This window comes from Ixodes scapularis, unplaced genomic scaffold, assembly GCF_016920785.2.
Source record: "Ixodes scapularis isolate PalLabHiFi unplaced genomic scaffold, ASM1692078v2 PGA_scaffold44__24_contigs__length_19508400, whole genome shotgun sequence".
NCBI lineage: Eukaryota > Metazoa > Arthropoda > Arachnida > Ixodida > Ixodidae > Ixodes > Ixodes scapularis.
Genome location: NW_024609873.1, coordinates 7377931 through 7402997, shown reverse-complemented (window position 1 = coordinate 7402997; position 25067 = coordinate 7377931). Strand labels below are relative to the sequence as shown.

The 25067-nt window shown below is 46.2% G+C and overlaps 1 protein-coding gene across 1 annotated transcript in view; it reads left to right on the top strand.

Moving 5' to 3' along the window:
• LOC8024834 (rho GTPase-activating protein 15) overlaps positions 1 to 25067 on the top strand; it is a 53654-nt gene that overhangs the window by 1431 nt on the left and 27156 nt on the right. The window contains exons 2-6 of the mRNA XM_029992965.4: positions 8465 to 8716; positions 12933 to 13208; positions 15544 to 15786; positions 19030 to 19254; positions 24436 to 24795. Of these exons, the coding sequence (XP_029848825.2) occupies positions 8486 to 8716; positions 12933 to 13208; positions 15544 to 15786; positions 19030 to 19254; positions 24436 to 24795 (1335 nt within the window). The 5' untranslated portion in view covers positions 8465 to 8485. The remainder of the gene's footprint in view (positions 1 to 8464; positions 8717 to 12932; positions 13209 to 15543; positions 15787 to 19029; positions 19255 to 24435; positions 24796 to 25067) is intronic.

Sequence of the window (25067 nt, the reverse complement as noted above, 5' to 3'; positions counted from 1 at the left end):
GTATCATTTATCTGCATGTTCAGACATGCAGTCTTCACACGGGTGAATGCAAGTCATGCAAGTGTGTCTTTAAATGTGAGCCATTGTTGCAAGGGCAAAGTTATTTTTGATTTCGCAGTCAACTCTTGCTAACTTATCTTGCTTGGCAATTGGTACTCCTATGCACCTTTCTGTCGCTTATCACCCAGGCGAAAAATGCCGAGTCTCTGCGCTGTGGACGCATGCACAGTGTCCGTCAGATGTTCCACACAACAGATCAAGAGCGCATGCTCAGAAGGAGTTCCACAGCCCAACAGACAAAGATGGCAGCGCGCCGAAAGCAATTTTTGTAAAGGTCTATAGCGCTGATCGGTGGTTTCAAAAGGGAGGTTACATAATGTGACCGAAAATGTGGTCTGTAAAGGCCTGTTCACACATCAATCTCGGCGCTGAGATAATGCGAACTCAGTGCTGCATTGGCACCACATTGTGTGTAAGCAAGAAAGGGTAAGGTCCCAAGTATTCAGCACTGATAGCTTTTTATAAACCTTTTTCGCATAACCTTATACCAGCGCGCAAGTGATGCACCCTCGACCCTATTCATTTGACACAGTATGTGCAACTCCCAAGGGTATGGGTGAAAAAGACATGGAGACGGACATCATGCATGAGTTAGTTCCAAATCTTTATTTTTCTCGTGTTATAATTTCCAAAAATCATTGGTTGTCTGGCTATCACTGTGTCGTCGTCAGGTGCAGAAATAATATTAATAAGCAAAGAACAATAGCAAAAAGTGTGCGATAAGTGCAGGAAGCTCCAGCGCAAGTGTGGCTGCAATGTTACTGAGATTCACATGTTCCCCAAGGATTCTTATCTATAAAGTCAGTCGATTGCGAGCGTAAATCATGGGGGCTTTGTGTCTGACTCATTGTTAAGTTTATGCTCACGACTTTTTCGTCTAAGGCAAGCAGACCGATTTCAACCCAGTGCCGGATTAGGTTATCACTGCAAGGTATGCTATTACTCCATGGCGTGTGAAGGGTATGGAAACGTCTGTGTCACCACCCAAGATGCGGCTAATAGAGAGTTTTAGTAGATCGTTCCCATCACTCCGATAACGATACCCGATACTCCGCCACCACCTCCCTTGAGCATGCATAGTTTCGTTATCGGGGCTATCGGAGGTATCGGAACGATCTACTAAAACTCTCTATTAAGTGCCGAGAGCTTACGTGCATAGACTACATTAAACTGCTCATATATTCCTTCGTTATGGAAACTCAAACACTTGATCGTCTTCGTCCTCATTCTTTTTGGAGGCAAAGTGATGGCCTGTCATTAGTCAACTTGATTCAACCGGTCAAGTTCCAGCCATATTCACCATAGCCAAGTCTAGCCAAGTTCCCCCCATACTCACACCGTTGCCTAACCAGACAGCTGTGCTGCCACAACTAGACACTATTTCAAGTTTTAAGCTGCTAGACGGTGTCTTCAATGCCGCCATTTTGAAGATGGCAGTGCCTGTAACGCTGTGGTTTATGTGTGAACAGGCCTTAATACTCTAGTAGTCAATTCTTGTTATAGCAGTCATGAAATCATCCTTTCACTTTGTCAAACTCTAGCGCTCGGAATGAATGCTTCACTTTCATGAAGCTCTCAGCAAGTATGCGGAGCGCAAGTTTGTCTGCTTCTTTTGCAGCGGTTGTGGTTGTGGTGACCACTTTGCAATGGAAACAAGGGTAACCATACTAATGATAATGGACTAGTCTAATAGAAGATAAGGATACCTTTTATCACATTATACAGAGTATGTGCAGAATAACTTCTGCCCACCTTAATATCTTTCCACAGTGGTGGAAAAAGGTTATTGCTTCAAGATTAATTTAGCAACAATGCTTTCTCAACTATTCATATCAACAATTTTTTGCAGAGCTATTGCCCCAATCTATTTTTTGCAAAATAGATCGGGGCAATGTTTTGGCCGTAACGTCATATCTCAGCTGACTCCCCCCCAAGCCTGACCCACAAATTTGCACCTGATGCAGACTCTGCAGGACCAAGTTGGATGAGGTCACCAAAATCAATAAATGCTTTTTCACGTAGTCGCGTTAGAGGGCGACTGCGACCACGTGCGTCTTAAGACTGCTTGCGTTGAGCTGTTGCTATGGCGACCCTTACGACAAACCAATGAGCGGTTGTGGTGACGTCAGAACGCCAAGCTCTGATTGGTTCTGAATGAAGGATAGGGGGTAGACCGCAAGGCAGCTTGCTTTGAGGTCTACCCACTCTCCTTAAATCGGAGCTCGGCATCTTTTTGACGTCACCGCAACTCCTGCGCAAGAAGCAGACGACTTTACATGCGCTGTATAAAGGAATAAAAGCGTTATGAAGTTCGCTTTCTTATTCTTCCTCAACTACCCTTCCTTCCCTAGGACAATCAGTCACACTCCTTAATGAAGCAAACAGCAACAGGTTATCCCTCGCTAATCAATTGTCCGCTTACAAGTTGAGCAAGTCAGAGGCAGGGCACTACTGGGCCGTAAGCTTTGGAAGTAGCATTATGGGAAGGGGAAAAAATGCAACTTGGGTAGTAATTCAATTAGTGTCATTGAATGACTGTAACTTAATTACTTTCCTTGGTAATTGTAATTACTTTTAGCTAAAAGGCATTGTAATTTAATTACTTTTTGGTATCAGTAATTACAAAATTTAGGGTACAATTACAACTACCTTTGCAAAAGCTTGCGGCGCCGGCGGAACCTCTCTGAAAGCCTCAGCGCTTGTACACATACCTCGGCAAACCTCACTCATGAGGGCCCTCACCCACCCTCACTCACCCTCATCTTCACAGGTGAGGTGAGGGTGAGTGAGTTTCTGAACCAGGAAAATTCGTGAGGGTGAGTGAGGGTGAGTGAGGGTGAGTGAGGGCCGTGAGGGCGGTGAGGGCCGTGAGGGCCGTGAATGCGGTGAGGGCCGTGAAGGTGGTGAGGGCCGTGAAGGTGGTGAGGGCCGTGAGGGTGGTGAGGGCCGTGAGGGCCGTGAGTGCGTGAGGCGCCCTTCAGATCGAGCATCTTTTTCAGCAATTTTGGTGTTAATGGCGGGTTGTTCTCTAGCTTTCCCTAGATCGACACGAATTGCTGAGATCGGGTCCGGCTCGAAATAAGCAAGCAACTCGGAGCAATTCGAATACGTTTGAAGCGGCTGCATCCAATCAGGGACGCAAAATTTTCACGTGATACCTGGTGACGGTGATGATGACACCCAAAGACTTGGTTCTGGTTTGAAATCGATCGTTTTTTTTTAAATAAACTGTTTCAGAAAGGTGCATTAGTATTCTTAACAAGATTTAAATGTATAAAAACACGTTTATAACGCGTAATTGTGTCTAAATAGTGCAAGAAAAATAAAAATTTATGATGACGATGGCAAATTGCAGCAATTGGTTGCTGCGTGTGATCGCGGGAGGCCCGTGTTGCTGGTGTTGCGACTTAAAGTTTTTGGGCGAAATTGCCCCATCTGAAGCTGGCCTGAGTAGCGTGAGGGCCATGACTGACGTGAGGGGCGTGAGGGGCGTGAGGGGCGTGAGGGGCGTGAGGGCGGTGAGTGGCGTGAGGGCAGTGAGTGGCGTGAGGGCGGTGAGGGCGGTGAGTGCGTGAGGGCCGTGAGGGCGGTGAGGGCCGTGAGGGCCGTGAGTGCGTGAGGGCCGTGAGTGCGTGAGGGCGGTGAGTGGCGTGAGGGCGGTGAGTGGCGTGAGGGCGGTGAGTGGCGTGAGGGCGGTGAGTGGCGTGAGGGCCGTGAGGGCGGTGAGTGCGTGAGGGCGGTGAGTGGCGTGAGTGGCGTGAGGGCCATGAGTGAGTGAGGGCCGTGAGGGCGGTGAGTGCGTGAGGGCCGTGAGGTTCAGTGAGGGTGAGTGAAGGGCTGAAGGTGAGTGTGACTGTGAGGGTGAGGATGAGTGAGGGGCTGAGGGTGAGTGTAGCTGTGAGGGTGAGGGTGAGTGAGGGGCCTAGGTGAGTGTGGCTGTGAGGGTGAGGGTGAGTGAGGGCGACCTAAAATGCCGACCTCTGCTTGTACAAGTGGCATAGCTCTCGGTGAAACACTCACACACAGGCACAAACTCACACACACAACATAAATAGCGTCACATTGTTTGTTGTGTTGTTGCTTACGCTGCAGGCTTAGAGACAATCCTCTTAGGAGCCTATCTCAACGGTGCTGTGTAGCGCCGTCTGCGATGCGAGGAGAAAACTATAGTGTAAACGTGCCAAAATATTGAAAGAAAAAATTTAGCTTCAGCTTTCAGTCGAGGTTGGCAATCCAACGATTCGGGGGCCCCGATTCGTTGTTTACATATTTCTGAGCCATTATAATTTCAACTCAATGTAAATAATTTACAATACCATGACATTTGTGTGTGAATGTGGTTGTATTAGTGCATGTGGATTTTACTTTTGTGTTAACACTTGTAAAATATTCCTATATGACTACTAATTGTCACATTTTTATTTGCCTGGCCAACGAAAGTGTCAACCCAATTTTTCTTTAGCGATCTGGCGTCTTCCAGCATATGAACCAATTTAACATTATTTATTAAAAATATATGAGCGTAATGCTTCATTGCCGTATACGGTCAAGTTCTATCATGAATTTAACAAAATTCATAAAAATAAAGTACAATACATGAACATTGGAGTAAGGAATAAACAAATATGTTGCATTCTATACAATTTGTTTAAAGTTATATGGCCCAAGTCGGGTCGCTTTCAAAAATAGGTAATTGTAAAGTAATTGCATTACTTTTTTAAAGTAATTTGTAATTGTATTTAATTACTTTTCTCGTAGTGTAATTGTAATTGTAGTTAAAGTATGTTTGAAGCAAAGTAATTGTAATTAAATTACATTTTGGAAGTAATTTACCCATGTATGCTAATAGGTGTTGGGACCCATGAGAGTTGAAGGTCCCTTTAATATCCTAACAATTTATACATCTGGGAAAGAAATGAGTTGTGCTTCCCTATTGCTACATCTTCCTTTTTAAGGTCTCTACAGTGTGGTCACCTCTGTTTCTGATGAGGGTGCTCATAAACAAATTAATCGGAAAATTTTACAAGTTTGGTCACACGCTATGCTTTGTGATCAAACTTGTCAAATATGGCCAATAATTCGTTTGTGACCACTTTGCAATGGAAACAAGGGTAACCATACTAATGATAATGGACTAGTCTAATAGAAGATAAGGATACCTTTTATCACATTATACAGAGTATGTGCAGAATAACTTCTGCCCACCTTAATATCTTTCCACAGTGGTGGAAAAAGGTTATTGCTTCAAGATTAATTTAGCAACAATGCTTTCTCAACTATTCATATCAACAATTTTTTGCAGAGCTATTGCCCCAATCTATTTTTTGCAAAATAGATCGGGGCAATGTTTTGGCCGTAACGTCATATCTCAGCTGACTCCCCCCCAAGCCTGACCCACAAATTTGCACCTGATGCAGACTCTGCAGGACCAAGTTGGATGAGGTCACCAAAATCAATAAATGCTTTTTCACGTAGTCGCGTTAGAGGGCAACTGCGACCACTTGCGTCTTAAGACTGCTTGCGTTGAGCTGTTGCTATGGCGACCCTTACGACAAACCAATGAGGAGGCGCTCTGCCGCACGATACAACGCAACGCAGTCGACGTAACTGTGGGAACGAGCCTTAACTGCAGGGCTCTGCAACACATAAATGGCAAGCTATCGATAGCTGTAACCACAAATAGTAAAACATTGTGAGGATATGTCGTTTGAGTTTAAAGGGCAACTCCTGTCAGTATTTTCGAATTTGGGTTTATGACTGTTTTTCAGCCCAGAGAATGTCGCTAAATTACAAGGTATAATTTTCTTTTCTCAATATTACGTGTAGTTTTATAAATATCATGGGCTTAAAATTTGGTTTTGGGCGTCTACGGCACAACCAAAACTATCTGCTAGAGAGGGATGGCAACACTGATATCAGCCGTACAACCATGACGTCACGGTGGTGCTGTGGTACGGGGTACAGCGTGTGGAATAAACCGCAGCACCACCGCGACGTGACATCACGGTGATCCTCCAGTATGCTCCGCCCAGTGTTCCTTGACTAAAACCTAACCCACTTGACACCTGCTGGAGAGCAGCTGGCCGCATCTGTAACCCTTTCATGCCCAAAGTTGCCCAAAAGCAACAACTCAAGAATTATTTATTTTCTCCGTGCCTCGTGCGCCTCAATAAATCTAGGACGCCCTGTCGCAAGGGCGAGGATACCTGCGCTCAACAGTGGAGGATTGAAATTAACCTTCAATACAGATCACTCGTCCTTCCACCAAATCCGACATTGGATGTGAGGTATGATTCTGTGCAATACTGGCCGCAAAACCGCGAGAATGACCGGTGCAAAAATTACAAATTCGGTTATACCTTCCTTTATCGCGCGAAATTCGAAATGTGCCCGAACCTTCTCCCATGTCGTAACTGTTATCAATCGTTCGACGTGAAGTAGTGCCGAGAATTTTCAATGTTGCTCACAAGCAACATTTAGAAAACGTGCTTACAAAAAACGGCAAGTTTTTTCCGAGACCTTTTGTTATTTTGTGTGTTCTAAAGCCATGTCAGGGTTTTTGTAGGTCTTAAGTATTTCAAATAAAGATTTGGGCACAAAAGGGTTAAAATTAGTTTTAGTGGAGGGTATGGCTTCACTTTGATGTAATATTTTGGCTGTGATCATATTTCGTGCCACTAAGCAATAACCAGTCATTATTTTGGTTTCATTTTTGACCAGAGTGGCCCTTTAACTTATCTCAACAGCCTGAATTAGAAGAGAGACTCGAGCAACCATGGAATGAGGATACATCGTCCAGTGGGGGGATAAGAAAGTGGGACAGGACAAGATAGGCAGAAGTCAAATAGTCTTTTGTCTTCCTGCACCGTAACCTTTTCTTCGACATTTCACAATTCATTAATTTTAGTCTGATAGCAGGCACCACATAAACTCTCCATTTATATTACCAACTTTTTCAGTAAAGACTGAAAAATTCCTAGAGTAGGGTGGTTGAGAAAAGACTCTTTTCGGTAACAAACTGCCAGCCACGACCGATGTCGGGGATTGCAAAAAAACATACAAATTGGCTAATTAATTAATGGACATTTACTATAGCCGGTGACAGGTCAAGAACGAAGTGGAAGCTCCTCTTACCCCTTTCCACTTCAGTGGGGCGAATGGTAGAGAGGAGGTCGCCTCTTCTCTAGCGTTTGCTCTACTAAAGTGGAAAGAGGTGGGAGGAGCTTCCACTTTGTTCTTGACCTGACACCGACTATAGTTAACTTTGTAATTATCACAGTTGGCCATCCAGTGTCAGTGGCAGTTTTTAGGTGCAGGCAAAATTATCTCGCATTCATTTTTAAAATGCGGAAAAAGTCCTATGCCCTGCAGCATGAGAAAATCTCAAGCTTATTCTCCAGAAAATGTTTCAGTTAGTATGTTTTTTGCCATTCACGATGTCCACCGTGGCTGGCAGTCTTTTTCTCCAAAAGAGTAATTTTCTCAAGCAACCTATTATTAGGAATTTTCAAAAAGTTTTCGCTGAACCACCTGGTGCAATTATTATAATTCTCAAGAGTAGAAGAGAGACGTTCTTTTCCCCTGTCTTTCTTCTTCGACTCCGTTTCCTTGCTTTTACCACAGTCTCGGGTTTTCTACATTATGATCAGTAGAAGTCAGTTTTTTTCCAAAATTTCCGTCAGTGCACTACAGTAGAATACCGCGCATCCGCCCACTCCACACTAAGCGCCCATTCCCAAATTTGCAAGATCTGAGAAAATATGCACAGTACATAGATATGTAAAACTGATGACCAGACAAGCGCCCATCCTCCATTTTTTTGCGATTATCTCTCAAATTTGAGTGGGCGCTTGCCCCGTATTTCACAGTAGTGCGGCTTGTATTCATTTTTTCTACAAGTCTGGACGTTAACGCAAAAATTTGCCTCAGAGGTTATTTTTCTCTTTAGATTCGGTGACGAGGATATTGAAACTTGCTCTGGCTTGCACATAAATTGCAAACGTGATTCAGACATTTCAAATCCGTTTCGTCACCGACCGCACAACTATGTAGGTGAAAATTATAGACCAGAAAATACTGACTATATTAGATAGATTATTGTTGTTATTATTATTATTATTAGTTCAGTCATAAAGTGCAGTTTTAGTATGTGATGCCTATAGTCGTCAACAGGTTATGGGTTCAGGGCAAGAGAAAGGAAAACTGGAGAGGAGGAAGCAGGCGGAGTTCCGGAGAGAGGGGACGTTTCCTCCTCTTCTTTTCAGCAATCCGTCTGCCTCCTCCTCCCCAGCTTTCCCTTCCCTTGCTCTGAACTTTTAGCCTGTCATCGACAATAGAATGTGCAATGCCTCGTCTCGTGGTTCCTGCGAGGGTTCCAGCGATGGTTGGTGCATCTTCCATGCAGGCATGAGACGAAGATGAGAGCATGTGCGAGCAGGCCAGGGTGCTGTCGGAGTTTGCTGCAACCGGCGAAGGCACGGGCGGTTCTGCACCGTGCCTGCACCGCGGGGGGGAGGCACTCCAAGAGAAGAGCCACACCAGGTGGTGGCGCGTGACCAGGCACCACGCCCTCCGCGGCTCCTCCTTGACGGGCGCCAGTGACGTTCACGGCGACGACAACTTCTATGCACCCGTGCCGATTTCTGTGTCGCTTCAGGTGGGTTGGGGTTTCGAGACGATCGAGCACTGTTTCGCAGACCTTAGCAAGTGCTGTGAGACGTGGCTGTGGTAGGGGTTTGCTTGGGTTTCTGAGATAGATAACGGCGAGGACATGAACACTGAAGCCTGCACGTAGTAGACCGGAAGTATGTACTGAGGGAGGTAGGTTTTCAAAAAGGGCAGCGATTTAGAGATCAGTCTGATCAATCTATGGGGTGTGCCCCAAGCACTATTCAATTGTAAAAAAAAGAAAAAAAAGCCAACAAACAGAGTGCACTTCAAATTTTCCCATATGTGTCTTCAGAAGGTACTCAGATTTTGTAAGTGTAAAACAAAAAACGAAAATATTATTCCTATGCGGGTGAAGAAAATGGATGTTCAACTCGAAGAAGTTTTCAAATTTTTGTCCCATGTGGTGCCATCCATAAGTGGCAGCCTCAACCAAAATGGCTTGTTTTCGTTTCCCTCCCATGCTCTAAAAATACATGTTCCTTTTTTTTCTACAAACTTAGAAATTTGAGTATAAAAAATGCACTACCTAAAGGCACCTTTGTGAGAAGTTTAATTGCACTTTGTTCATTGGGAACACCCCGTAGTACTAAGCACTTTTTCAAGTTTAGGGGCAGTTGCAGTTACTTTTGTCTAGATAATGGTAGCAAGTGGAGTTCTGAGTCTCATGAGAAAGTTCATGGCAGCATTTATTGTGGCTCTTCGCTGCTATGAATTGTCTTTCAGTGGTCCTCTGGGCATCATTAGCTGGTGACACTTGGAGTGTTGCTGTAGCCGTAAATATGGATGTCATAATTTCGCAGCATCAGCGCAGTTGCCACAACTTCATTGGTGCGTGCAAAATTTTTAACGAAAACAACAAATATTTTATACCAGAATCGCTTGCGAAAACTGCGATTGTCGTTGATCACGTTTTATCGTTCTGTCACCGACTGGTTCCCATTGGCAAGAAAATCGAATGCCACTGCAAACTCAGTGTTTCCTACAATGTTTATGGAGAGTCTGACCCTGGGTGTGAGATTGAATCACACCAATATATATATAGATGCCAACCAGTTTTAGCCAGGGAAAATAAATTCTAACATATCTGAAACTTTCAGCATCTATGGTTCTACAGTGTGAAAGCTACGTTTGTAATTTGTGAAAGATTTGCTCAAAGATGCTGATTATTATCGGCTCCTTGCTTCATAATAATAGGTTCAGCCATGATGTCACTTCTAGGTCACATAAGTTAGTATCCCAAATTCAGCCATATATCTTGATCATCCGGATGGTGTCCACTATTTTGACAAGCGGTGCCGTCTTTCGTACAAGTTGGGAAAGTTGCAAATACACGACTTGCATGTGACATCATTGTACCATGCTGGTGATAATTTCTCCTTGTTCTTGCCGAGGCAAGCAAAATAATGGCATGATACGTATGCTGCCAAAGAGGAAAAAAATTAATACTTTTTGGGACAAATCATATAAATCAGATTTATTTGATTTAAATCTGATAATTTGATTTAAATCACCGTAGCTAGAAAATAGTGACTCTTTGTCACTACACGGCAGATTTATTGATCAATCTGCCCTATCACCGATAACAATGCGGAAGAAAGAAGTACTGTCAATTTCGAAGTACAGTTTAATTGACAACTTTTTATTGCTATAAACACCCGACATAAGGACAAAAGCAGCCTAATCTTTTTAGTTTGCTAAAAGTTTTAGGGGTGAAGCTCCGTAGGGCCTAGCCTTGTCCGTCCGGCGTCCGTGCTCACATCGATCTTGCTGGTGCTCGTGCTCATGATCGTGCTCGTAAGCTCACGTGCTCGTGTAAAAAAAAAAAAAAAAAATGATGAAAAAAAAAAAATGTTTGCGCAGTTGACAGGATTGGAACCTGTGCGGGGAGACCCCAATGGATTTCTAGTCTATCGCCTTAACCATTCGGCCACGGCTGCGGGACGAGTAGGGGGCTCTGAGATGCGGTAGTAACTCAAGAGCTGGGGATGTCATGGATGAAACGTTGCATGTATCCGCTCAACGTCTATACAGGAGAGGCCACTGCGGTCAAATGCATATATAATCGCGTTAAACTTCGCCTGCATTGGCTCACCGTTTATAGACGAGAGGGCGCTGCGGTCAAATGCTCAAATGCGTATATAACCATGTTCCATACCACACATTCTCTTTCTGACATGGATGAAAACGAATGAAAGGCTCGGCATGCTGCGGCTCAGCATCTACGCAGACAAGCACCACCAGAGCTTCGCCCCAATCAACATCATTCACCACATGGAGATGCGGTCATTTTTTTGTTATTAGCCTTTTCTTTTGCATTCCTATTTGCTTTCAATAAGACATTACTTTTCTACTTTTCCTTTCTTTCTCTTTTGTTTTGATTTGCTTTTAATCGGACATTACATAAGCGACAAATGAAATGGAAGGTTGAAAGAAAGCTCAATGCTCTGATTTGTTCAGAAGAGCACTGCTTTTTGCTCATGTTCAGCCTGGTGTAAATTCTTTTTACTTGATGATTATTTAATATCGGTACGAGAACAAAATGCACGAAAGTATCAAACATTAGATAAACAGTAAATAAAAACTTTTTTCTGGATTTTTGTTTTGTATGAAAGATTTGATTTAAAAGGGGCCCTGCAATCATATTTAGGCGTCTAACTTTTTTGCGGTTTCCTCGTCTTTTGGATTTCGGGCAAGCCAGCGGGCACGGAGAGAGTAACTAAATATCAGTGAGTCATATTTTAACCGGACGACGTGGGAACCTCCTCCACCTACAAGGGCGGCCCGCGTTGCCGAAAGCGCGCAATATGTGACGTCTTTGGTCCTGGGCTTACTACTAGTCAGAGCCGCTAAAAGCTTTTTTTTTTTAGTCGATACAAAATATAAGTGTCGCGAACCGTTTCAATTATGTATGAAAGTAGTTTTTGTTCAGTATTTTAGATCAGAAAAGAAACAAATTCAGTTTATAAATTACGGAAACGAGAAAAGACTTGTCGACAAACCCGCCACCAAGCGGCGAAAAAAACGGCGCATACTAGAAAGGGTTAGTGGGGATGAGGCTCTGACGAACGGCGAGTGTAGAAAGGTCCCGGATCTACGCGGCGGTGCCGCGGTCGTATACCGGTTTTGGGATCCGACCGGTTCCGAGCGTTCCGAAGGCTTTCGGCATTGGCTTGGCTGGCGATTTGGCCATTTGGCAGTATGGCAGCGCAAAGTGGCTCCCGTTCTGAACTGATCTTTACCCCGTGTTTGCTGTCGTTTGTGGCCAATGAAGTGTTATGCCAATTTAGTCTTTAATCGCACATCAAATGCAATGCGAGCCGCCCTGGCCGCCCACCTCATACAGCCTATCCAACACGTGCTTTAGTGGCGCCCTCTCCAGCCGTCGACACGGAGTGCGGCAGTCGTGAGCGCTCGATGAGCTCACTACTCCTCCTCTAGTTCACGGCCGCTCAAGCCAGGACCTAAGACGTCATGAAGGAGGTTTTGTTTGCTAATTTTTTTTAATTTGCCTATAACTTTTAAAATAAAGCGAAATTTGAGAAAAGAAAGTTTCTTGAAGTTACTATGTTCAGCGCGCTCAGGTTCAGTGCAAATAAAAAACTAGTCAAAAAGTTGTTGCAGGGCCCCTTTAAATTATTATAGTAAAACTGGCCTGATTTAAATTCCAAGATTATTTAAATTGTCATTTAAATTGCAATTTAAATCATCTTGATTTTTATTCACCACTCGGTATGCTGCAGAAGAGATGTGCTGATGCGACATCATCACAGTGGCAGCTGACGCGACATTGATGCGAGCCATGTACCGGGTGTTTCTGCGAATACTTTCAAAAATCCCTACCGAGGGGTGATTGAGAAAAACTCTTTTCAGGAAAAATCTGCCAGCCACAGTGGACATCAGGGATTGCAAAAAACCTGCTAAGTAGCTAGATTATTAACTAAATCTACCAATTCCCTTTTTAACAAGTGAAAACAAACATAGAGCCCCAATTAAGAAGTTGCTGAGCATCATTGAAAACCCCTAATCCAGTCATTTTTAGGAAGACTAGCAGCACACGTGAATTGTGAAGGTGCTCTTAAATTCCCACTCGTGCAACAACTGGAAGGCTGGCAATACAAATACACGGATAACAAGAAAATCGTCTGCATTTCCGTATTGCCATGAACGCCGAGAAACCGAAGCCCCCGTCGGCCGCCGCGCAGGGCTCGTCAACTGCCCTGCCCCAGGAGGAGGTGGAGAGGATGCCGCAGCCGCTGTCGACCTTCCGATCCAGTCGCTCTTCCTCGTCTTCCCTGGACCAGCTGGAGGAGCACTCCTCTCTGGACCAGCCGGAGGAACACCGGAAAGGTTCCTACGAGTCCCTCGACGAGCCCGAGGTGGACTACTCCGACGGCGAGCAGGCAACCGGCTCGGCCGGTTCCAGCCTTGTGGACGTGTCCAGGAGCTCGTCTGCGGGGGCGCAGCATCCCGAGCGGCCTGTGAGCGCTTCTTCTCTACCTCCGATCCTTTTGTTTCTTCTTTTTTTCGTTGTGGAATCGTATAGTTGCAACCGACTTGCTTTCTTGCATTGGCAGACGTCTATGACGAGCGGGGGTTAGAAACGGGAGCAGAGCGCGGCGGGGGCCCCGAGAGAAAGAATAAGAGAGAGAGAGAGAGCGACGGAAGAGCGGAGAAAGAAGGCAGACACTTAGTTAGACAGGTTCAATTAGCCACGACGGAAGTTGTTTGAGTGCTTGTCAACTATTTTTTTTCTTCGTACAGTGCACAATGCCGGTATTTTCCTGCAAAGTAAGCTGGAAAGGGGCTAGGTACCGACCTTATGGGTGTCATTTTGCTGCTTCTTTGTGTATAATAAGGCGTTGCCAATGATGTGGGCCCACCGAGACCACCAGTGTCTGCGTCTATGCCCACTGTCCTTGAGTGACCAGAACACTTGAGACCTTTTCCTGTCAATAGCTATATTAACTTTATGATAGTGTGTGTTGTGCACAAGTTAAAGAGCATTGCAGACTTGTCGCACAGTTAGTTGGCTTGGTTTCGGTTTCTGGCTTTTAGGCTGAGATGTTGGAATGGTCATGCTTTTTTGTTTGGTGGAAGGCATGTTAAGTGGTGCGCTTTGCACATCTTGTCTTGCACCGTCATTTGTAGTAGGGGACGAATTTTTTTTTTTTTTTGTCCTTTCACTACCAAAGGGTTTAGAACTAGTAGTGTGGTGGAGGGCTGTCGTTAAACATTTCATTGCGCAAAGCAATTTCTCCATGGGCAGTCAGTTTCCTTGAGCCGTTTGAAAGAACTCTATTTTGCTGTACTACCGCTTTAAGTCCCATTCACACGGTAGTATTTGCTTATGTTGCGTTACGTTATGGGAGCTTATGTCTGCTTATGCCGCTAGTCACCTGCTTATGCCACTAGTCCACGGGTGGCCAAACCGCGGCTCTTTGCTGGTCCAAGTGCGGCTCGCGGATCCCTCGTAGGGGGAGCCCCCCCCCCACCCCCCCTTTTCGCCCCTTTCCGCATTTCCCCAGGGAAAAAAAAAAAGAAAGAATTTCAGAATAAAGCACACTGCAGCTTGCAGTTTGACAGCCTTGTACTCCCATACGTACAGCCTTGTGCCCCCATATGTACCGTCAGACTCTGAACAAAAGTTAAATTTGCCCCCCCCCCCCCCCCCCCCCCCCCCCTTCCCCCCCCTCGGCTCTTAGAAGTTCCGCGGTTTTGTTTGCGGCTCTTAGGCCAGGCCAGCCTGGCCACCCCTGCACTAGTCATTGGTACTTCGTGCAAAGCGTGGCCACCAGTTCAAAGGCATGTGACATATGAAGCACGAATGTCCGGAGACTCGTAACCAGAATTCCGGGTTTTGAAGGTTTTTTGTTTTTTTAATTAATAAATGCTTTTTTATAATTTATTTTTTTACGGATTCAGTGTTTTTTTTATGTCGTACAAGAAATTTATGTTTATTGGGTCCCACGTTGAAGAAACAAGACATGGGCATGGAATTCCCCAAGCTTTAGAGAACATGCTCTTGCCCAGAATGGTTGGAAAGCATCCCGGTACCGATAAAAGTAGGAAACTGGATGAGGGGCCTGCTTTCCGAAGAAAGTAGAAGCCTCGTGGACAGTTCAGTGTGGCTGTGTTCGAGGTAAACACAAAATAAAATTGTGTTTGGAAGATTTTTGTTTGGGAAGCTCGGGTTTTTCTTGTGGAAGAAAAGCTCCAATTTGGGGTTTTCTGGCCCTTCCCGATTTTGATAAAACCGGTCTGGGGATTAATTTTCGGGATTCATGAGTATTTACCAGAAATGTAGGTCCCTTCCACTTCCCATGAATGAAGGACCAGCGAAGCTGTTATCTTCACGACGTCTAGGACGATGCCTAGAGGACGACGCCAAGGACGACCTCAAGGACGATGTCTAGGAGGACCTTGAGGATGACTTCTAGGACAACCTCGAGGAGAACGTCAAGGACGACTTTTAAGATGCCTAGGATGACCTCAAGGATGACTTCTAGGACGACCTTCAGGACAGCCTCTCGGACGACCTCAAGGACGACTTCTAGGACGATGCCTAGAGAAATTAAGCCTTTCCACTTTGGTGAAGACCAGAGTGGAAAGGCTAAAAAGGTTGCCGCCATCTATGAGCGATGGTGGTAGCTGCCCAAAGTTTTGTGTCGACATTTGTTCGCCCGCGGACACGATACTGGGGAAACTAGCCGTTAACAGCTCCGCTGTAAAAACGCAGAACCGTGCTCATAATCGGTGACGTAAGCAAATGATCCTGAGTGAACAGGCCCTTATGCTAAGTCTCCGTCTGTCCAGAGACGGGACGGCTCCCCGATCTACGCCAACTTCCCTCCTCTGCCAAGCCCGTCCAGTCCCCCGCAGCCGTCGCCAGAGGACCAGCCGCTGCGTTTCCTCAGCGACCACTGGGCGGAGTATGACGCCCGCCACGTGGGGCGCAAGTACTACTACAACTTCCGCACCGGGCAGCGCTCCTGGAAGCCTCCGCGGCGGAGGAACGAGGCACCGCGACCCCCTCTGGCTACGGTTTATCAACCTCCCGTAAGTAGGACGGATTCCTTAAGGTTCTAATGTAAACCCTCTTCCGCTTGAGTTGCCTCACGTCGGGAAAACTAGATTATTCCGAATTGGAAAATATTAATTCATGTTCGACTTTGAGTTTGTGAGTGAATGAGTTGTAGTTCGTGAATTCATGAGTTGAAGCTCATGAGTTCAGGTTCATGAGTTCATGTTTAGGATTTTGAGTTTGAGTTCTTGAATTTACAATTTTAGTTTGGTCTGAGCATGTGAGAGATTGAAAGTGAGTGCACAAGAGCATATAAAACTATATGTACTGCTTAAAGTAGATAGGAGCTTGTAATGAAGTTACGATACATGACAAGTTTTTAGTCGCCGATAAGCACCCTTTTGACGTTTGTACTGTATCCAGGAAGAGATATGTGCCTCAGTGTGCAGTGAGAGCACTGGCCACTGGGCTGTGTGTGGCTTCTATTCATAGCTTCCTCTGTTATGAAAGCGTTGCCGCCTCCTCCCTGTAAGATGCCCTAAACCTGAACAATAGCTTGTTTATAAAAATGTTGCCTCCTTTTCCATTAAAACGCCCAAACCTGAACGGTAGCTTGTACGATGCACACGCCTAGATTAATGCCTTTTGTAACCCAGGAAAGCAGCAGCAGCAATGATTTGTTCTATTGAACGTATGATTCTTTTTGGATGGGCTTTTTAATGCAGAATGCATTTTAAGATGAGCCAAGTTGGAATATGTGTAGGGTGTGTACTTTCCGGTGTGTATTTGTGAGAAAAATCGGCGGATGTTTTTCGGTGTTTATTTATTTTCGAAACACCGGTGTATTTCGGTGGAACGTCTCACGACGACGCTAAAATCGGTGATTATCGGTGGAAAAAAATGCGATTGATCACAGACCAGAGAGTTCTAATTTTATTCACATATTTCATACACTTCTCGAGAAAGCATATATTTCTCACACTTGGTTATTATAGTAGTTGCAAGCATACTTCGAGAGGCTTGCATCCGTCATGGCAGCACGTTCCTTGCGGTTCACAACCCGCAATTTTGAAAACACACGCTCCACATTTTCGCTGGACACAGGAAATCCCAAAATGTCCAGTCAGGCTTGGGACAGTAGTGGCCAGTCAGGTAAATGAAGTTTCCAAAATAGCACTGGATCAACGGTGCTAGTCACAGCATACTGGCGGTAACAAAGAAACTGATTCTGGGTCACTCAGCTAGCTCTCGTCTCGGAGACCAGCCGATAGATACTTTCATAAGGCACAAATCCCTGTGGCAGCTCCAGCCTCCACGCTTATGCACGAATTAACAATGGGCAAGCGGAGGCAGAACGACGATTCATCCATGAAATCTGTAGCGTAGTCATTCTGAGCTTTCCGCTTACTTCCCATCCTGGTGGCCTTCTATTCCGCGTGACGACGAAGGGAAGCAAGTCTCAGGTTGAGAAAACCCGCAGACGCGGGACGGACGCGTCTTCTCAAACACGTCTACAAATTTTCTTACAGAACGGGTCTTTTATAGACAGCCGAAAAACTCCCCCGCCAACAAAACCCTCTTTCCGTTTCCCCAAAAGCCCATGGAAACTAAACAGATAACAAGGAACCCATCTCAGTTCTGAAAGGTCGGTAGCCCTTTACGACACGGATGTTGGTAGTGTCTTCCAGGAACCACGGCAACCTCTGAATACATGGCTTGCACCGACATTACTTGGCCAGACACAATGGGGAAAAGGCACGTGAGAGCGTACCCTACGCTGCATTAATTTTTCCACAAAAGGGAGCCATGGGCGACACAATGGGGGAAAGGCGTGACACAATGGGGGAAAGGCGTGTGAGAGCTTAGCTTTCACTGCGTTAACTAGACGCTTTTCACCCCCAGAAAGGAGGGCGGACTGACGCCACGTGCAAGCCATGTATAGACACTGGAAGGAGGCTGGATCCACGAGATAACACGTTTGACGAACCTCTACGGGGAAAGGGTTTCGCTAGGTCGGAAACGTGCAACGACCGGTGTGTTTCGGTTTTAACCGGGGCGAAAATATCCAACCACCGGTGTTTTTCGGTTTTAACCGATTTTGTATTTTTTTCACCGACGGATGTTTATCGGTGTTTTTCGGTTAAAACAGGAAAATACACACCCTAGATATGTGTCACGTCACCATAGCCGTACCGTGCCATCATCTGCAAAATTTAACAGGCTAACATTCTGCTAAATTAAGCTGGCCCCCACCCCAGCTCACATGGCCATGCGACGGGTGTTGGGGGGGGGGGGCACAAGGTCACGTGACTTGCGGTACGAAGACATGGTGTCACGTGGCAGCATGGTGTCAACTTTAACAGATACTGTAAACGAGTAAACTTTCGCGGGGACCTAATTTTTGCGAATCGCCTACGATTCGCAAAAGATACATCCCGCGAACAATTTGGGCAATATGTGAACGCTACGGAAGCTAAACTCGATTTGCGGAAATTAAAACCCGCGAATAGTGTCAAATTTGCAGCTTTGGCCCGATTCGCAAAAATTCGAGCCCGCGAAAATTAAGTCGCTTACAGTATGCCTAAGTTGAGCGTAACGTGACATTTGGTCATCACTGTGTGACATTACATTACGTCGCATAACCACATTCTGTGACATCGAGTCATTACAGCTTGACACTACGACGTCATGCTGCACGGATTTCACAGATTTGCGTATATATCGTAAAATACTGAGTAGGTGCCCACCTAAAAGTTTAATATTATCTAAAAAAAATGGGGACGGATACTCATTAAGTGAAAAAGCAGAAGGAATGGTTGCTTGTTTTGACCTGACGGAACAGTATAGGAGTCTGGCAGAACACCTCATTTTTAAAGCAGCAAAGCTCCACCGTTTTACACCGGCTTGCGCGCATAAAGCTTCATTACTCTGCATTAGTGTGCTTTGACAAGCGGCTGGTGCAAAGAAAAATATCAGTTACCTTTATATTGGGAGGTGCGGTTATCGCGACAGGGGCACATGCTCAGTATTTTACTGCACATCGCTAGTGTATTCTTTGTACAGAACATTTGGGAAGTAGATCAAAGGAGAGTTTGCGTTCTTAAAGTGACGTCGTGCAACGTCAGTCAACTGACCTCATGATGTGACACTCGCGCATAGCATGGACCCAGCCTAGTCACAGCGCGATCTGTGCTTCTCAGTCTTTGTCGGTACAATTGAGCTAGTGTAACTTCTTTATTGTTGTGCGCTCTTCCAAAACGCAATGTCCACCGCCGCAGGAGTCTCAGCGGACGGTGGTGGTGCTGTCCTCCGCTTCGCCTCCGGCGTCTCGGCGCAAGGGCCCTCCCCCGCTGCCCCCCGCCAAGAAGCCGGGCCTGTCCCACAAGGGGTCCCTCTCCCTCCCGAGGGACTCCCTCCAAGAGAAGGCCGTCCAGCACAACGGGAACAGCACCTTCTACTACGGACGCGGAGCCAACGCGCCGTTCCAGGCGGCGTCCGAGAAGGTGGCATTGCGTTTGTTGTCTCTCCCCTCTTTCTCTTTTGTAAACATGTTACACAGTCTGCATATGCCTACGTTATTCGAGCAACATGCCCTTAATTGTCGAGGAATCCTGCGTGGAATTCGGAGTGTATGGGAACGTTTCAAACCTAATAGATAATTCTTGGCTTTTTTTTTTTTACCAATAAAAATAGTATGGGTCCCTTTTTGAGAACACAAGTTTTCATGACTATTATTAGTTAACTTAAAATATGTTTTTTGCAACAAAAAGAAATTTAACAATTCTGCGTTAATCCTCTGTACAGTCATAGCGATGGCCGCAACATGTCGTGGCAAAGTTGTTGGGCACCGCCGTCGTGTTCACACACCGGGGGGCAGTGGAGTGCATGAACAAAAGCGCTCAGAAAAAAAATATACTGTAAGAACCCGAGAGATAGCCCGCCTAAAATCGAGAGAAAATAGGGTGAAAATAAGGGGTGGGCTAACTTTCGGTGTGGAGTCAAGAGAAGTCGAAGAAATACCATTTTTAGATCATGCGCTTCTGCCAAACTTGTTATCGCTGCGATTGGCAGTGAAGCAAAGTAGGTGACTGTACTTCCCAGTCAGCAATGTTTGCTTATATCCCGCCACAGCTAACTGAAACATTTACGCCGAGGTCATCATTGATCCGAATATTATGATTACAGGGGTGGGCTATTTTTCGGTGTTTAAAAGAGAATAGCAATGCAAGCCGAAAATAGGCGTGGGTTACCTTTCAGGGTTGGTGCATCTCGGGACTTTTACGGTGCACCTGTTTTTTTCCAAACACTTCTCTTTTTTTTTTTTAGCTTATGAAAGCATTTTTTTTTTTTTGCACGAGCTTTTGAGTTTTTGGCATTGACAGTGCTACAAAACAATCTCGTTATGGGCTTTTTTTTTTTTTAACAGAGAGAGTGTGCAGTGGGCATTGGATACTACAAAAAGTGAAAGCCGTTTACAACTCTCTGTAACGCCGAATTGGAGCGCAGCTCTTGAGTAGGAGGAGGGAAGGGTACTGAGGGGAGGTTATATTCCTCCTCCTCCCTCGTGATCATGCCTGCTAGTCCTCCTCCCCTCCTCCTCCCCCTCCACCCCCTCTCTGTCCTTCACCGCCTCCTTGTCCTTCAAGCTCCTCCCGTCGCCTCGCCTCTGCCTCCTCGTCTCTCCTCCGCCTCCTCCTCCACCTTCGTACTCCTTTCCTTCTTGCCGCTCAAGAGCGGTCGGAAACAGGGACAAGAGATAAGAGTCTTTTAAAATAATTTTTCGGAGAAATGAAAATTCGGATTCGTCCGCTCTGCTCATCCTCCCTGCTCCCCTGCGTTCTCCTCTTCCCCTCGCGGGGGCCACGTGATCTCGGGGGGGAGGGGAGGGGAGGGGGTAGTCGCGTGACCCTCCCGAGTTCACGTGACCCCCCTCTGAAGTCATGTGACCCCCTCCCCCCGAGGTAACGTGACCCCGGGGGGTGACTCCCCTCCCCCCGCCGAAGTCACGTGACGCCCCGCCCAAGGTCATGTGACCCCCTCCCCCCGAGGTCACGTGACCCCCCGGACTGCCCTCCTCCTCCTCCCCCTTCTCCTCCTTGCCCCCCAAGGTCATGTGACCCCCTCCCCCCGAGGTCACGTGACCCCCTCGGACCATACTACATAATGAGGGGAGAAGGAGGGAGAGGAGGAGGAGAGGGAAGAGGAGGAGGGGAGGAGGTGGAGGAGGAGGAGGAGGGGGAGGGGTGCGGTTACACCGACGGCGACGCCGACGCCGACGCCGCTCAGGCTGGAAACGGGCCCCTAAGAGCTGCGCTCTAAAACCATAGTTTTAGAGCGGGTTATTAATGCTGTGGCGTAGCCCGGCGTTAATGCCTTCGCTTTGCACGCAACAGACCCAGGTTCAAATCTCGCTTGCGACAGGCAATCTTTTTCAAGGATTTGACCATTATACTACTTGAGAATGCCATGTGCTTCATAAGTTCACTAGGAGCACTAGCTAAAGATATTGGTAGCAAATTCATTCCTAGAGCCATCTTTATGAAATGGAATAACTCGAGCATGTTACCAATAGTCGGGTACTTCCCGAGTTTCTAAGGAATTGTTTATAAATAAAAGCGAGGACATAAGAACATTCATCTTTACCAAGTTTGAGGAGTTTCAAACAAATGTTGTCCGGTCCTGGAGCTGAGCTTACTGTTAGGTCATCAAATAGTTTACGTAAATGTATCTTTGGCAATAATTTTATATCCTTGAAACGTTGGTATGGTGACAAATCACATGCATTGGGGTGAAGTTGTGCATTTTAAGACCACCCCCATAGACTAGCCTAAAATGTCGGAAATCCTTAAAATCCCAAGGCTCAATAAAAAAAAAAAAAAGAGCCTCGTTTTGTCTTTTCTGTTTGGCTCATCTAGTAGAAAATATGTTGGACTTTGCAAAGATAGTTTTTTGAGTACATAAGATCCTCTGCATATTAAAGAAATTTGGAGAAGATCAGAAGAAATTCATCTACTTAGCTGAACAAATCTTAGACCAAACCGACTTCAAGAACAATGACTTTAGGTGAAAATTTCTTTGGATGAGCCTTCTTTAGTTGAAACAGGACAAGGGAATGTAGTCTGCATGGCGGGCTAGAGGCAAATCAGTGTTTCAAAGCACACTCCATTACATATGTGGCATACTACACCGTCAAAGTTTCTGGCCTAAGTGCAAGGTTTTAACGAGCACTTCTCTCGTACAACAGCACATGCAAATGAAACGCTAGATAAAGCCGCACAATTGCGCAAGAAGTTCTTGACAGCATTGTACTATACAGGGGAAGAGAAGTGCCTAAGTGAAAGGCAAACGAAAGCTGCAGTTAAGATGACGTTCTAAAGATGCAGTGCACGAAGTCGAAACGCCTGTTTACTTTCTTCTGCACTTGTTTCTACTATGAGCTCAAAAAATTCGAATTTTCTCCCGACGTCGGTGATATTCCGCTCACCTGAAATTCTGCGTGCCCTTCTCCCACGCGCAGGACTTCCTCATTGTTGCCATATCCTTTGTTGTAGACCTCCGAATGCACAAACAAACACATCTGCACCTTCCGGCGCTCACCGCCCGGCCTAGCAAACATCGCAGAAGCTGCACACAGTTCGAGCCAAACACATTTTTTTAGGTTTCTGGGAACGGCCGGATGACATCAGCGTGGCAACAGCCAAATTGGGGGCTGCAATGACCCCGACGACAGTGCCATCGGTCGCAACGAGAGAGAAAAAAAAAAGTTCAACGTTTGGCCACCGCGTTGCACGCACAAAGAAAACGACCGCATCAGTCCCGGCGTCTCAAAACTGGAAGTTGAAAGGGTTTGCTTCCTGGCGTCCCTATGCTCGCTTCTCGAAGGAAGTCAGATTTCCTGTCTAGATGCGGGGCGGGGTGAGGGGTGGCCCGACTTCCCGCGAGGTGTGTTGACGCGCGTTTCGCCCTGCGTCGTTTCGTACCCGGTCTGCAAACCCGTTGGGTCTCGGAGGGGGTGAGCGTGTGTCATTGGGATGGATGCGTTTTTCAAGAGCTTTCTGGGGAGGACCAGCTCGTACGAGCTTGAATGTCTCACTGCGGGCTCGGTGGAGAGCAGGGATTCGGAGTATGAGTTCTTCTTCGCTCCCCTGGAGACTATGTCGTCGTCATCGTCGAGTTTGTCCGAGGAAGAGGTTTGTTTTCGAGAGCTGTCCTGACCACTCGTTGTCCTTTGATTTTGTTCTTATCTCGGTATTCTTTTTGGTGTCCGAACTGCCTCCTTGCTCGAGTTCGAAGCCCTTTCGCTCGTCTTAACGCATGTTGGGTGTGAGTTGTAGTATTGGTGATGTTGCTCATGTGACTCATTGCTCTAGTATTGCTTTGGATGTGTCGTGAGTGTCCACATATTGGTGTTCGCGTACCCTGGAAGGAGGGGGCGTTGGCACGCTGCAGTTTATTTGTAAGCAAATTCGTGGTGCCACCTATAGAGATATTGCGTCACTCTTTCTGTTTGCCGAGTTTAGCTTTTTATTTACGTTGATTCCTTCTCAATCTGCATAGATTTGGGTAGGTGCTGTTTGAGCATTCGTAAAAAACTGCAGGGGTGGTACACTTGTGCCAATTGGGACATTTTGATAAATTTACATTTGCCTGCACACAAATACCAAAGTTTGTCAGTCTCTAAACGGATTGTTTTATAGATGATTCGGCATTCTGGATTGGCAGCTTGGTCGAGACCCGGTTTTGTTTGGCAACGTTTTCACCGGGGCCACCCAGCCATCCAATTGAACCATTGACAATACCTACATTATTTTGTGGACTCTGCCGTAACTAACTCCAGTCCAGTTCAGTTCACCCTAATTGGTTTATGGGGGGTACTGTATCTGAACCAGCCCAAATCGTCTTTTTTTCCTGCTTTTGCTTAGTAAGAAGGTGGAACTCGCACGTGGTTCTCATTTCCTTAGCATGCTCGGTGGGGAATTGGAGTGTTGCGAATAGTTGCTTGTTTTATTTTTTTATCAAATGCTGCAACTTTTGATCAAGTGTCTGTGTTAAACACCCACAATTGTTTTGGCCATAAAGCTTAAAACTTTGTTTCATTTCCTAAATTGCTATTGTTTCAGTTTATTGCGCATCTGAGCTTAATCAATTGCAATCGAGAACTCGTCGCTTACTTACAGTATCCACTTTAAACATCACTTACCACATCAGTATTGCCTTAGCTGAGACCAGACTTATTCTTTAATGTGCTTGAAAATGTTATGGCAACCACAGTTGCTGACATTCTGCTCATTTAATTTCCTCTCTACTACGTTCTCTCACTCACATGCTTTCCAAGATTGAGGAACTTATGATGAGTTAAAGGCGCAGATTTAAACGTGAGAAAGCTTTAGCGTAAATAAAATGGTTGTTGCAGAGCATGTTGGCTCATCAGAAAAATGCAAATTTTCATGTCTCGCGGGAAATTGACTTGTAATGTAAATTCAACTCTAAATTGGCACTATGCACCAATCTCTGGTCGATGATAGGCAGGTTTTGTAGATTGTTTTCGCCGTCCCTCGATACTCTCCTCAGCCCGTTATGAAAGCCTGAACCCTTCTACGCTGTGTTGCTCCACGGCTCAATATATTGGTGGATATATGGACGGATTGATCAATCAATTGGCTAATCACCCGATAATTCGACAGTGGTACAGCTCCACCGAGGATGCGGGCAAAGCGTCTCAGCCGGACCGGCCCAAGCTGTCGGCGTCCAGCTCCCTGGAGGAAGACCCAGAGGCCAGGGGGCGCGACCTGACAACCTTCTCTTCCTCGACTTCCTCGCTCAACGCCATGCCCGGCTCCCGTGCCACCCAGTGCCTGACGCCGAAACTAGGCCGACTCAAGCCCACGCCCCCACCCACTCTGCCCCTGGTGTCGTCGACCACAGCAGACGCCAACGCCAAACACGCTCGAGCGCTCCGGACGCGCTCCATGATTCTCCCGGAGGACTTCACCCTGCGAGGCAGTGCCATCGCGGATGCCATCGAGAGTCTGGATGCCTTTGAGGCGAGTCCTTTTTGCTTTGTGTCCTCCATTGGCCTTAGGCTCATCTAATAAGCCTGCACCTCCTGCACCAGCTATATCCGTGCACACTGCCACATTCAATTCACGAGCGCAGTCTATCTTAAGACTCGCACCGGAACTATGTTGCCCAACACATTTTTTTACTGCGCTCCGCTTTTCTGCATCTGTGTAAGCAGGTGCAGGTAAATGAAGCAATTTCATTCTTGCATCCTGGGGTTCCGATTTTGGTCCTGGGTTAGAACGAGGGCTTTCTC